Here is a 14,212-nt window from a genome sequence, read left to right on the forward strand (position 1 = left end):
GTGCATTCCAAGTCCCATTGCCCTTGACAGCAGTGCTATTTTTTTCTGTTAGTGCAAGTGGAGCATCATCTGTTTGGATATTGTTGGATTCTGGGTGAGGTTCTTTTGGTGACAGAAGCACGTGGCTAAGCCAACTGCACAAAGAGCTCCAAACCAGGAGAACAGGAGAACAGGTTCTGCTGAAGATTAGGAAAAAACTCTTCACTCCTTCACAGAGACTAAAGTTAGAAGATGGATTCCCCAGAATAGTTTGTTTGAAACTACGTTGAGCAAATGAAAAGGAGAAGTGAAGGGCTTACGATGGTAAAGTTGGAATGCAACATTTTATTTTCTATTGGTATGATTATTAGGTGGTGGCGTTTATCAGCCCCATGAGATGCAGAGTCACGTTTGTTTTTAGACTTCCCCCTTTCATCCGGAGTTGGATGCCAGCTGGTAGTCTTCTAAAAGTCTGTTCACTTTACTGCGGAAACCAGGTCTTGGCGTTGTAAACTTACGCTGGGAAGTCATCATCCCTAGTGACAGGTTTGTCGTGTTACTCGGGATAAATAAATAAAGAAAACCACTTGAATTGTGATTCAGCTGATGGATCTATGAAAAGTGCCTGTCCTAGAGATACGTACCGCCAAGATGTCCTTTTTGCAGGAAATCAAGGAATAGAAGGTTCTAGTGGCTGGTTGATGGATCTGGGATTTGACTGAGTTGAATGTTAATAATGAGTTGATATAAATTGATACTTTCTATTCTCTTCATGTTCCCTGCAACTGTTATTTAAATATCCTAGAATATGGTGCTGCATGTGAGCATCATCTGAGCGTGTTGCCTCATTACATTTAGATTGAAATTTTCAGGATAATTTTCAAAGAACGTTTTAAAATACTTAAAATTTTCACAATTTCATCTGCCTTCTACAAAGTATTTTTTTCAAGGGCACAGTTGAAGTCAGACCGGAATGATTATGGGAGGATCTTTTTTTTTTTTTTCTTAAAAAACCCAACAAAACAGATAGTGTTACATTCTGTTTGTATTCCAAAAGAATTTTGGCTGCCAATGAGTTTTGTGTCAGTGCCTCGGTACAGGCCAGGTGTTTGTCCTACTTTGGTTGCTTAAGCCATCATGGCAGCATTTAAGTGGGAGTTAAGTGTTGGGTACCACCGATGTTGCTTTCATCAGGTGAGTTTTAACTGTCAAATCTTGCTTAGTAATATAATTAAAATGGTCATGTTTATTAGCGCCTCTAATGTGCCAAACGTTGCTCTAATGTGGCAGATGGCCTCACCTCCGTTTTGAACAGTGTGTTAGGCCAAGTACGCTCTTTGCCTTACTTAAATTGCTTGCCTTTGAAGGTTCCACTCTACTTACTACAGTATTTTACTTTCTAAATAGTCACATTTATTAGCTAATTGCCATGTAGAAAAGTTTTGCCCAGATACCCAAGCTCTCCCCTCTCTCCCCCATGAACTGGCTAGTGTTCTGGTTTAAGCTAGCGTTACACGGCCAATTTTATACATTCTTAATAATAGTTTGCCTTCCCTTACAGAGCACTTCATCAACTGATATAAATTTTATTAAACAATTCTCTGGCTCAGTCCAGAATAGCCGTAGCCTCTTAGGAGATGAAATGTGATGAAATGAGGGAGTTATTTAAATGCACTCAATAACGCCACAGGGCAAGAAGTGAACTGTAATGTTTCCAATTGGAAATGAGGAGGGAGTCTGGGTGAGCAGGATATAAATACTAGATTTGGGACTGGGCCAGAATACTGGGGTAACATTCATAAACATGTCAAAAGTGTAATGGGATCTTGTAATCATTCATGTCGTCACATAAACGGTACATTTTCATGCTACTCCTTCCCTTGACATCTTACTCGGATGCCGTTTTGGTACTCGCTCAGAGGGAATTGCACCGCTAGCCGCATCACTGGCTACGTCTGCATTCGCAGGTAGCCTGGCACGGCAGGAGCACGCCTGTACATCACAGCAGCTGGTGCTGACTGCTTCACTTTCACCTATACGTATTATGGGGGGAAGAGGGGAAGGGTTACTTTAGAAGAGTCTGCCCCCCTGTATTGAATGTTCCTACTGCACGTGGAGTTTGAAGAGGTCTGAAGGAAAGCGTCCGTGAACCTTAGCTTCTTGAAATCTGGGCACCCCAGTGGGGTCTATCAGGAGATAGATCAGCTTTGCTCTTTGTCACATGGGTGAGTTTATCCCATATGGATGACTCCACCTAATCTGGGCGACTCCACCAGTCATCCGTGTAAGACCTCACAGATGGAAGTTGGGCTTATTTTGCCACCTGCACATTGTGTTGCTGCTTGTTTGCATGGGACATTGTGGAGGTTGATGCTTGAACTGTCTCATTCCCTTGGGTTTGGTCATCGGCCAACCAAAGGCACTGGGGAAGGGAGAGGAACTACAGCAGCCAGTTTGAGGAAGCCCAAATGAAATGTTTTTTCCTGCGGGATCTTTTGTCTGAGGCAGAAGGCAGAAGCACTCATTTCCCGGAGGTCAACACTCTTGATACTTTTCCCCTGGTCCTCCAGAGAGAGGTCCAGGGCCTGGGAGAGTTTGAACTGGCAGGAATGAGTTGACCTTGAGTTCTGGGAGAACCAGCAGCTGCATTTTCAGCTGTTTACCGTGAGCTGACTTCACCACCATTGGTGAAAGCTTAGTCAGCTCGCATCTCTGTCAAAGGGAGCCTTTTGACCGCTGAAGCCATCAGACTTTGGCAGCCCAGGCTCTCCGCACTAGCTCTCTGCTGCCGTGCTCCAGGTGAGCAACGTACTGGAAAAACATGTAGCTCTGGCCAATATTTAAAAAAAACAACAAAAAGAAACACCACAAAAAAATCAAACAAACCAAAAAAACCCGAACCTGACCTGGAGAAACAGCTGCCGAAACGGGACGGGTTTTCAAACGACAAAGCTTAACTGCCTGAGAGGACTAACGTGGCTCCTGCCTTATGGGAAGACCCATCGGAGCGAGGGCAGGGGGGCTTAGGTGGTGCCCCAGGCCACGGCCCGCAGCCTCTCCGACCCAGCACTTCACAGAAAGATGGTCTTTGTTGGTGACGCCCAAGAACTCACCAATTCCTGACGACACTGAAATGGAACCGACGCAGAAATCTTTAGGGAGACGTGCAGAATGAAAGGGCACCCTTACCTTAGAACCCTGCCTATGTAAAAAGCAAACGTATGTAACTGAACCAAAAATCTTCCTCTGCCTTTAACCAGGAAACATCAGTTTCTCTGCGGATATTTTTGGACCTAAAGAAAAGCCCTAAATAACATACAAGAAAGGGGATGCAGAGCTTTTTTTTCCCCCCTTGCCGTGCAGCACAGGTCTGGAGCTGTTCTGCAGATGATCTAAATGACTTTGATGGTTTCTAGCAGCACATGAAATATTCGTAGCTAAGGAGCGAACTAGAATTTAAAGGCTTGGTAGGATACTTGAGCTGTCAGGGTAGATGATTATCTTATTCGCCACTTACATCGACTCCACACGCTTCTACTTTAAAAAGAAAATGTTTTTTGATTTCCATTCGTTTCTGGACTTAATTTTGTGTTAACATTTGGGAAACTTTTGAGTGTATTATATCTGAACCTAGGAGAGAATAAGTTAGAATGAATAATTTATTTGAGAAACTTCTTTTCTTTTTCCTATTACTGGCTTGATATTTTTTCAGAAATGTATTTATAATTTAAAATGCATCATTGGACACTTTTGTGATATTTTAGTGCAGAAATGTTGATGTTGTCTGGGAGTATGATTGTGGTACTGCTCTGATTTTATATTTGAAGCCTATTCTTTATATATTACTTAACACTCCTCATTTTTAATAGTTCAGTGGGGTATGTTCATGGAAATTAAATGCATAAAGGGCACACAGGTCTTCAAGGTAAATTCAGAAAGTTTAACGAACTGTTCATGAACTTTTTTCCCTACTCAAATATAATAATGGTGAAAGCACCCCTGAAACACGCTGTATTTTCTAGGGAAAATGTAGAAATGCATTTTTGATTTAGATTTTTTACTAAGTGACTACTTCTGGGAATTTTTTGTTCAAAACGGAAGGTGTTTTCAGATTGTGCTTTATGGTTCATCGGTACGTTATACAGTCCAGCTTGTCTGACAAGGAGTACGATCAGTCATGTTTTATTACTCTGCTCATTTCTTTTCATTTACTTTTTGTTACACTATTCAGATTTCTAAAAGCAGATGAATTTCCCCCCTCTCTCTCAAGCCAGTTGGGACAAAGCAAGGTCAAGGGTCTGGAGCGGTCTTTATTGATGTCTGAATTTCACTGTCTTTCCACTTGCATTTAGCCTGAGATCTTATATCACGGAATCACAGAATCCTTAAGGTTGGAAAAGACCTGCAAGATCATCAAGTCCAACCATCACCCCAACCCCACCATGCCCATTAAACCATGTCCCACAATGCCACGTCCACACGTTCCTTGAACACCTCCAGTGATGGTGACTCCACCACCTCCCTGGGCAGCCTCTTCCAATGCTTCACCACTCTCTCAGGAAAGACATTTTTCCTCATATCCAGCCTGAACCTCCCCTGGTGCAACTTGAGGCCATTTCCTCTTGTCCTGAGGACTTATGCTGTTCTAAACGGGAAAAAAAAATAATTAACAATTCCTTTGCGAACAGAGAAACTCACACACTTGCAGGTTCGCCAGTGAAGGTAATTACATAGGTACTTAGTTATGCAGGAGAACATAGACAGGTAAGCAGGGTCTAATCCTGAAGGGCTTTGGCTTGCAGGGTATGGTTTTGGTGTAAGGTCGGTCTGTTAACGGCACAAGACGCGTGCACAGGTGAAGATACAAAGGTTAAGTTATCATTCCGTGGCTTATATTATCAACTCCTTTCATTTCCTCAAGGCTTTGTCAAGCAGACGGTGTGCACAACGAGCCCCGTAACACTCGAGTCCTTTTAGGTCTCCTTGGAGTCATTTGTGAGGCTTGACTGGGAACAGATACTGAACAAAGGAAAGCTGACTTGCAGTGAGCAGAAATAGGACAAGGAAATATTTAATCTTTCAGAAAGCTGTGCCTAAGCCTTTCTGTGCCGTTGCATAAGATATGACTGAAAAAGGTGGTATGCCCAGATTCCCTATGGGGACAAAAGAGATCTCCACGTCACTCACGTCGGTGATGGCTGACATGGTACATACTCCAGCACCTCGCGGCCGCCAAGTTCCTTACTTAAATTGAGGCCAGGTATCTTGCGCTGCTCACCCCATGTCTTAAGCCATGCTGCTCTTCCTGTTAATTGTATTTAGACAAGTACAATGATACAAGAGACAAATACAGGGACTACTGAAATAGTTGGGAAGTCCTCCTGAAGACTCGCTGCCAAATCCAGTGTAGCTGGACGATACTTTAAAAAATACAATGGTCCATGAAGATCAAGGGAAAATTATAGCTAGAGCCTCAGTTTAAGGTCTTCTCCTATTAAATGCATTGGAAAATTTAAATTTGAACATCAAGTCTTACACTGATTAGTTGGTTTCACTTATTCACTGATATTCTCTCTTCTTGAACTGCAACTTCACTGTGGAATGCCAGATGCCTCCGTAACAGAAAAAGCTGCAAAGATTTACGCACAGGGTTGTCTCTGCATGTAATGTGTAAGACTATTAGCTTCCACGCTCCTTTTCGGTGTTCCCTAGTCAGTGCAGGGTGCGAGTTATAGCATCTCCTGCATTTGCAGAAAAGAAGAATCCTTCCTTACATTGGCCCCAAAATTAAAAATGCTGTCAATAATGACTTCGCCAATTAATTCCTCCTTTCCCAGCTACACAGTAAAAAATCTCTGAAGGTTAGATTTAATTCCCAGGTACAAGTCCCTAGTTACAGGTGGTTTCTGTGCCACTCTTGCAGGAACTTCGGGAAGATACTAGTGTTTATAACCATTCTTCATCTGCTGTTCTTGCACGGATTTATTGGTTTCATCATTTTCTTTGTCCTGTACTCCTGTAATGGGGTAATTGAACCGATTACAACGTAGTAGAGTGGAGTCATTGCTTATCCATTTGCCTTCTCAACTAGTACTTCTTCATACTTCATTGCTCGCAGAAACTGCAAGAGCGTTTAAATACAAGTCTGTGCCCTTTCAGTCTCACCGTAGGAAGGGATGCTTAGCTGAGCATACCATCAAGGTAAAGGCGCAGCACAACTCTGTGTGAGTACTAGTAGTTGCAAGAGTTTCCTAGCAGTAGCATAGGGTGAAAATAGCAGTTGAAAAAAATATCATGGAATACTAAATAAGTATCATCCAAGAAGACTGACAGGCTGAGACACTTGGGAAAAAAAATGTTAATTTTTAACTGAGTCGGTTTTCATTCAAGTGGACTTTATTTAAATGGTGAACTTAGAGAATGTCACAAATCTGAACTGTGACAACATAAATGAGACGATAACTTTAAGTCTTTTTAACCCTCTGTGCTGCACAGAGAGAAAGTGTTGGGGTCCATACTACGCTCTTTTTCCAGATTATTTTATATTATTTGAATTACAAATTAAATGTTTTACACTATTACCTTGAGATCAAGCCACTGCAACCAAAAGAAGTAAGGAAGAGGAAGTATTATTTTGATATTACAGATGGAGAACTGAGAGAGGATAAAATTACTTTGAGTCTCAACGAACTGTGGTAAAAGAGGAGAGAAATTAAATGCAAGTCTTAAGTGACTAAAGTTTATATTTTACTTGCAAGACCAATCTGTTCCTCAGTGTTTAGTATTAAACTCCTTCATGATGAAATTCAGTTAGCCCGTATAGGATCAAGCATGACCTTTATATGAGTGAAGGGCGAGGGGGGGTAAAAAAGAATTAGAGAAAAGTCGACCAACCAATAAACCCGAACCTAGGATAAGGAGAAATATTAACAGAGATTTTTGGAAAAAAGAAGCAGCCAGGTAAGCCCGTTTTAATACTGAGTTGAAAGCAGTCTGGAGTAGGTAGAACTGAAAGATGTTCGCTTACTTACATGTCAAGTTAAAATTAAGCCTGGTAAGATAGTTTCAAAAGTCGTCTTTTGATTCCAACAATCACGTTGTGGTCGCTTGTCATCCTGCTGAAATAAATATGCATTGGGAAAAGGGAACATTTATGACAAAAAAAGGTAAATACATGTGAGGCGCAAGATAAACTGGAAAGTGGAGGAGTTAAGCTGGCTGTCTCTGACTTACTTGAGCTACAGCCAGAAAGTTCTTTGTTTATCTCTCAGTAAAATATCTTCGTTTCTGTAGAACCGTGATAGCAAATATTGCAAAACTGGCAAATTAAGCTTAAGAGTTACGGTCTTAGGGAAGTTTCATGACAAAGCCATTTACTACACTTGCTTTATTGTCCCTTTTTTCCCTTATTTTATTAAATGTAACGAAACGTAACATTTTCTGGCTTTCCTTGAAACCTGGAAAATTAAATTTTAATGTATCAGGTCAAGAAATTTAGAAATACCAAGATTTTGGTTCAACAGTGATTAAAATATGACCAAGAAAATTATTTCTTTGGAATTACAATTGGGGCATTGAAACTAGTGAAGGAAAAGAAGAGTACCTGATTGTATCATCTCAGATTTTTAAAAGATCCTGTCAATTCAGCCATGTGTTACTTTGGGGGAAGGAGAGAAAAAAAAAAATCAAGAGCAATGTCGTTGTCTAAAGACTAATATTCTGGTGCTGTCTATTCCAGATCTGTTGCAGAAGCCACAGAGGTTGATCTCAACATGAGAGTTGGATTGCATACAGGCAGGGTGCTTTGTGGGGTCCTGGGTCTCCGAAAATGGCAATACGATGTCTGGTCAAATGATGTGACTTTAGCTAATGTCATGGAAGCTGGAGGACTGCCTGGGTAAGTCTGAGAAAGAACCATAGACAAAGAAACAGAAACCCGTATGGGTGAAGAATTTCCTTCTTTGAGGCATTTGCAATGGAGTTGCTACTGATCAGAAGGGTTGCGTTCGGTAAGAGCAGTCCACGTATTTTGTGATTTATCCTGTGGAATTCTCCAAATGATCTTGTTATTTACATTAGTAGTAGGTTAGATCAGAAGCAAAACGTTTCCAAACGAAATCCTTGTTAGAAGATGCCAAATATAAAGAGGAGGAATGAGGCAGTGCTAGGAATGTAGGAATGCTAGACTTTCACCATTTCACATTGTAGAAGTAAAACCCTCTAGTTATTCCAGGAGATCTTTACCCTTGCACCTCTACACACACGTGGGGAGCGTGTGCCTTACTCCTTTTACACGGCCAGATTTCCAGCACTGCTGGTGTGCTGTAGAAAAACAATCCCTGTTTACGCGCTCAAATATTGATGGGGTATGTGCGAATGGTACGGTAGCGCATAAACCGGCAGCCAACCCGTGGGGCACATCCTGGAATTTTTAGTACTCCTTGGACTCAACTGAAATGCACACGGTGCACTTGCGCAAAGGTGCGTGGGTGCGCTGCCCTGCGCAACTCGCGTTTGGGCTGGGACCTACCGTCCTCGGTGGGATTTTTACAAGATCGTCATTTGCTGAACAGGGGGACAACGGAACCTCTTCATTTTTGTGGTTAAGATGAGTGAATTGCTGTTTGTTACCTATGTCTGCCTTAGACAATTTTGGCAGTGTGTGTTGTATGTTCCTTACCTTAAGGCTTTCCAGCACAAAAAATCTGAGCGCGTGTTTAATAGAGGAAAGCAGTAATAGCTTTTCAGATGTCTTCTGTGAAGACATTTCAAATATAAGGGGTCTTTCGGGTGAAAATGTGAAAACTCACAAACAGTGTCAAAGATGGCTGCGCTGCCAAACCCAAGTTTAATTAGAAAGCTGCCTACGAAACAGGGTGGGTAAATGAAACAAGGCAGAGACGTGAAGGGGAACAGAAAAAGAAGTTTCTCCTTCATGCACAGGAGAGATTCGGAGTGTGAAGTCGCAAGTTTTAGACGGCAGGATGTTTTTTCCAAGCAGGCAGTAAGGTAAATGCTTAAGAAAGCCACAAAATGTGGAAGGTGATGTGCAGACTTCACTTTCTACAGATCAACAAGCCTGCGAGTGTTATTTTTTTAATAATAGAGAGGTAACAAAGTTATCTTTCTGTTCACTCTGCTCAAGTTTAGAAAACGCATGTGATAGAAATATTTCTATGTTCTATTTGGCTGAAAAGACAAAACAATTTTTTTACATCAAAAATGGGGGTTTGCACGTCATTTGACCTCTTTATGATCTTCTGCATGGGAGTGTCTTTCAGTAGCAACTAGCTCAAAATGTTTCTTTGCTTGCAACAACAAGGTCCGATTTTTCTCTCCAGGAAAGTTCACATTACAAAGACCACCTTAGAGTGCCTAAATGGGGACTACGAGGTCGAACCAGGACATGGTCATGAACGGAATAGTTTCTTGAAGAAGCATAATATTGAAACCTATTTTATTGTGCCATCCCATCGCAGGAAGGTAAGCTCCACAAAATTCTAGCTTATTCTGTGATACCTTTCCATAATTTAACAACTGTTCTGTGATATTCTGAAAGCAGAGGCAATACTGGTATTTCTAAAAGCTCTTCAAACACTCTTGAAATTAGATCTTTTGGTTCTGACTGAGGCAGGAATGCTAAAAAAGCTGACCTTGAACATTAGATAGAGAAGATGATCGATTTACTTTTGAAGTTTAAAAATAAAACATTTTTTCCCTTTGCCCCACAAAAAAGAAAACTTGTTTTATTCAGATTCTGTAATCATTTGATATGAAACTATACGATACGTCACTCCAAAAATTTGATTCACTCTTCCCTTCCTCCTCCCTTCAAAAGGGTGTCTCAGAATATTAATGCTCACAGCCTGGCTATTTTTCTTCTAGTTTTCTTTCCTCTTCCATTCCTGTATTCCCTTGCCATTTTACTCACGCTCTTCTGACCATTTCTACAACCACTTGTGATACTGGTGGCTCCTTGACTGGGCCTGGAGGATTCCCAAATGAATAGACACAGAAAAAGTAGTATTTACAGACATGTCGTGCCCACAGCGGAAAGTTAGTGAAGTGAATTCAGCAGTGATTGAACTAACAACCCTGGAAGTCTGGAAAAGCTGCCGTGTTGCCAAGCTGTACGACACAGGCCCTTTTATCCAGGTCAGAGGAAGAGGCTGCAGTCAACCGTCCCGCTTTCGAACGTATATACCCCTGTACCACAGATCAGGTATTTATGCTGAAGCTGAGTAAATTTTCTACGATTATTGCAACAAATAATACATCCTCTGTCCAAAACACGCACTTTTTTTTTCTCCCGCTACGTTGGGCTGCTCATGACAAATTCAGTGTTGCCCTCTGCCACCTCAGACTCCCACGATGATTTTGGTCATCCCTTTCTTATCTTGGCTGCCCGTCCCTCCAAATTTTCTTAAGCTCCTCTCTCCCATCAGCTTCTTCCTTCTGTCAGACCCCTGGAGATGTGCTGGGGAAAGGGGGGACAGTCAGCAGTGCTGTTGAGAGACGGTAACGTTTTCTGCTCTTTTCTGCTTTTCGGTGGAGAACAGAAAATGGGAAGTGCGGAAAGAATAAGGTAAGAGAAGATTTTAGCTCATTAGAGCAGGAACTTCATGTCTTAGATGTTGCTCAGGATTTAGCCAGCCCTGACGGAGACGGATGTGACTCCTCGTTCTAACCAGATTTTCGGGGTGAGGAGAACAGAGGCCCGGCGGTGCGATGGTTAGTACCTTGAGTCTCGGCATGCAGTGAAGGTGGCGACAGTGGTTTTCCGACAGGCTCATTTATAGTCACACCTTTCTTCCTCAGCCGCTTCCTGAGTTCAGGGCAGCCTTTTGTTCTACTACAAAATGGTTTGTGACTTCAGTCGGAGTCTTGAAAGCCCATAATCATCATTTAAACACGTTCCGTTTGTTCCAACCTGTTCCACATCAAATGAGGCTTATCTTAGAAGTTACCTGCCATAACACGTTCACAGGCCAAGAGGAACTTTATTGCTCTTTATCTCAGTCAAACAACTCGGGATACAGACTTCTGCACCCTTATCTTGAGGCTCTGCCCAAACAAGTTTCATTCAGGGGTTCAACCTTTAGAGGAGAAATTATAATATCCAATTCCAAAAGGAAGTATGAAAACAATACAGACGAGGTTTTAAAGAGCTGTCAAAGCTCTCTGCCTGAGGGTGGTAGCCAACACGTGTTTGACAAAAACGCAACTAGGGAAAAACAGGTCATCTTGAATTCTGTGCCCGCAGTCAGTTTCTTGGTCTGAATTTGATGACTCAGGCAGCTTTTATGGAAATGTTGGCAGTCCAGTCACCAGCGGAATTTGATTCTGGGAGTGGAAACTCCTGTAGTTTTACCCCAGAAAGGCTGCTGCAAGGGTGGTTTTTTACGCACGTCCTCTAAAGCATCTTAGTAGTGAGATGGAGTGTTCTCATCTGCTACGAAAATCATGCAATCTCACGTTTTGTTCTTTTGCTGGTATATACGATTAGATTCGGTTTTAGGTAGTATGAAAGAAAACAGGTGGAAAACCGGTGGGCTAGATTGCGTTTTGGCAGTCGGCGAGAGATTTTTCTGGTGGCTTTCTTGAAACAAGAATGAGTTCCTGAATTAATCCATCTCAATAAAGAAGAAAACGTAAGGGAGGGTTTAATTGAGGGAAGTGTGCTTGCTTGTGGCTGCTAGATTTGTTTGTCATGGTTTTCTGCTGTTTTCACTCCTGCAGCATTACGTATTATTGCATTTCCCATGTTGTCATGTATCAGGTTTCATTTCATATTGAGAAGAGCAATAACTGAATTTCAGGAAATTGTTGATAGGTTGGTGCACAGAGCCAAGTAGAGAGAAAAGGGGATAAAAATGGTTATTGCATATAGAAACTGTGTCGTGCCAACTCCGCTGCGTAAACCACTGATTGAGGAACAGAAGCTTGATGTTCACGTATTAAAGTAAACCAGGTCAATGCATGTTTAATGTGCCAGGATGAGAGCCTACTACTGTGCGAGCACACATTTCTTCGTCTTTGCAAGATTGCTGAGAAACTACCGGTGACTGCTGAGAAACAACTGATGGGTTTGTCACCGGCTACGTAAACCAAATGCCATCTTACCCCTGGGTGTCACTGACGGGTTTGTGGAAGTGGCAGGGGTTGCGGTACGGCTTGGCTAACGACGTTAGCTCTCCGGCACGCATCAGTGGTGTGTCAGCCAAACTGGCAGAAGGAAAGACTTCATGAGTTTTACTGGTCTTGACTGGCTTTTCCACTGGGCTCGCACATCAATCAACATGTCACTTCGCTGTTTGTCACAGTATATCGCAGCCGTCCCCGGTTTTCGTATATTTGCTTACTGATCACTGGACCACGAGCTACATGACAGTATATTTCTCTTCAAAATAAACACCTTCTGTCCCCTCCTACCCTGATTCAGCCATTAACTCTGCAGAGACGGAGAAGCAGAAGGCCACCCATGAAGCACAGACAAGATGGAGTTTCTTTAGGTGAATTCAGGTATCTGCTGGTTTAATATTGTATTCCTTCCTCCGGAGCCTCAGTAGCTGAAATGCAGACACATTTTTTATTCTTTATGCATAATCTCTGACATTAATACGAACTGACTTTAGCAGGTATCATGCCAAGAGGAATGAAAATCAATGTTATGAGCAACAGATGGCCAAGAATCTGTTGAATTTGAAAGGTAAATAGGCCCACTTAGGTTTTTTAAAACTTTTATTTATTTATTCAGAAGTCATATACTCTGCGTTCTTCCATATTTGGTCTGACAGGAAGATCTGGATATTAGGAAAAATGTCTCTACGGAGAGAGTGTTGAAGCATTGGAAGAGGCTGCCCAGGGAGGTGGTGGAGTCCCCATCCCTGGAGGTGTTCAAGGAACGTGTGGATGTGGCACTGCAGGACATGGTTTAGTGGGCATGGTGGGGTTGGGGTGATGGTTGGACTTGATGATCTTACGGGTCTTTTCCAACCTTAATGATTCTCTGATTCTGTGATCTTTCATCACAAATATCGCCCAAGCCAAGAATGAGAATAACAGGATAAGACAACTCATTCCTGTACCAGTTACATTTTAAATGTGAACAAATTCTAAAGTATTCCCAGTTTTTTTAATCTTTTATTGACTCAGCTAACAACCACAATTTTGTGATGCTGATCTGATGGCTAGTTTGGTGCACAAGCTAATATGTGTGAGAGCACTTCCAGGTGGCCACTGAGGGAATACTTTTCCTTTTGTTTTGTTACAATTTTTGTTTTGGTAGAGATTATATTAGTCTGTTATTATTACTACTGAGCAATAATTCTGCATGTTTGACTGGATAACATTCAGCTTCTAAACAGACTTAAATAATTCATCTGATTTCCAAAGGCATACAGAGATATTTTGAATTAAATTAAATTTTTTTGCTGGCCATCATAGTTAAAAACTTACGCAAATATGCTTTTTAAATACAAGTTAAGACAAAGTTTCTGGTTCTGAAAATGCCAGCACATCTCTTTTAGGTAAAGTTTAATTACGTCTTCATGATACTTTATATTGATACTAAAACTTAGAGTGATGTCACCAAAATGTTGCACTGAGACAAGGTTTGGAAAGTTTGATTAATGTAACTAGCCACAAGTCTGACCACATACGTGAATGTCTTGGACTTTTAAAACAGGTCTGATCCAGTTAGAAAAACAGATGTATTTTGAATATATTAAATATTCTCAAGATCCATACTCTGTGCTTTAGACGCATGGATATTCTCTTAGTTTCAAAATGTCCTGGCTTTCTGAAGTATTGTAAATATTACTGTATGTGGATTTTATTACAGGAGAAAAAAAATATCTAGGCCAGATCTGTTAATCTCAGAGCACCTTACAAGAACTTTATAACTCTGCTTAGACCCAGCTAAATAACTTTTTTTGTTAATGATTCCTCGGTAATCTACCTGACTGTCTAACTCTATGCTTAAAATTTAATTTAAATTTTTTTAAGAGAGTGGATCTGGCTTTCATCTGAATTCTTTGCTCTTCCATTGTCAGCACTGACGTTAGTCGAAGTGTCTTTGCCTCGGTTTTACAGCTGGCACAGCTGGCTCCCGGCAGCACAGCAGAGGTAGAGAGCTTAGCTGGACTCTCCACTTCTGGGGTTGCTCTAGAAAGTACAGATTCTCCTGCAGTATAACACCTCCTAAGGCGTTAATCACCCCGGTGATAACCGT

The 14,212-nt window shown here is 41.6% G+C and overlaps 1 protein-coding gene across 1 annotated transcript in view; it reads left to right on the forward strand.

The window, feature by feature from the left end:
* ADCY1 (adenylate cyclase 1) overlaps nucleotides 1-14,212 on the forward strand; it is a 155,496-nt gene that overhangs the window by 97,199 nt on the left and 44,085 nt on the right. Inside the window, exons 6-7 of the mRNA XM_059818953.1 lie at nucleotides 7,718-7,876; nucleotides 9,321-9,462. Of these exons, the coding sequence (XP_059674936.1) occupies nucleotides 7,718-7,876; nucleotides 9,321-9,462 (301 nt within the window). The remainder of the gene's footprint in view (nucleotides 1-7,717; nucleotides 7,877-9,320; nucleotides 9,463-14,212) is intronic.

This window comes from Gavia stellata, chromosome 6, assembly GCF_030936135.1.
Source record: "Gavia stellata isolate bGavSte3 chromosome 6, bGavSte3.hap2, whole genome shotgun sequence".
Lineage (NCBI taxonomy): Eukaryota > Metazoa > Chordata > Aves > Gaviiformes > Gaviidae > Gavia > Gavia stellata.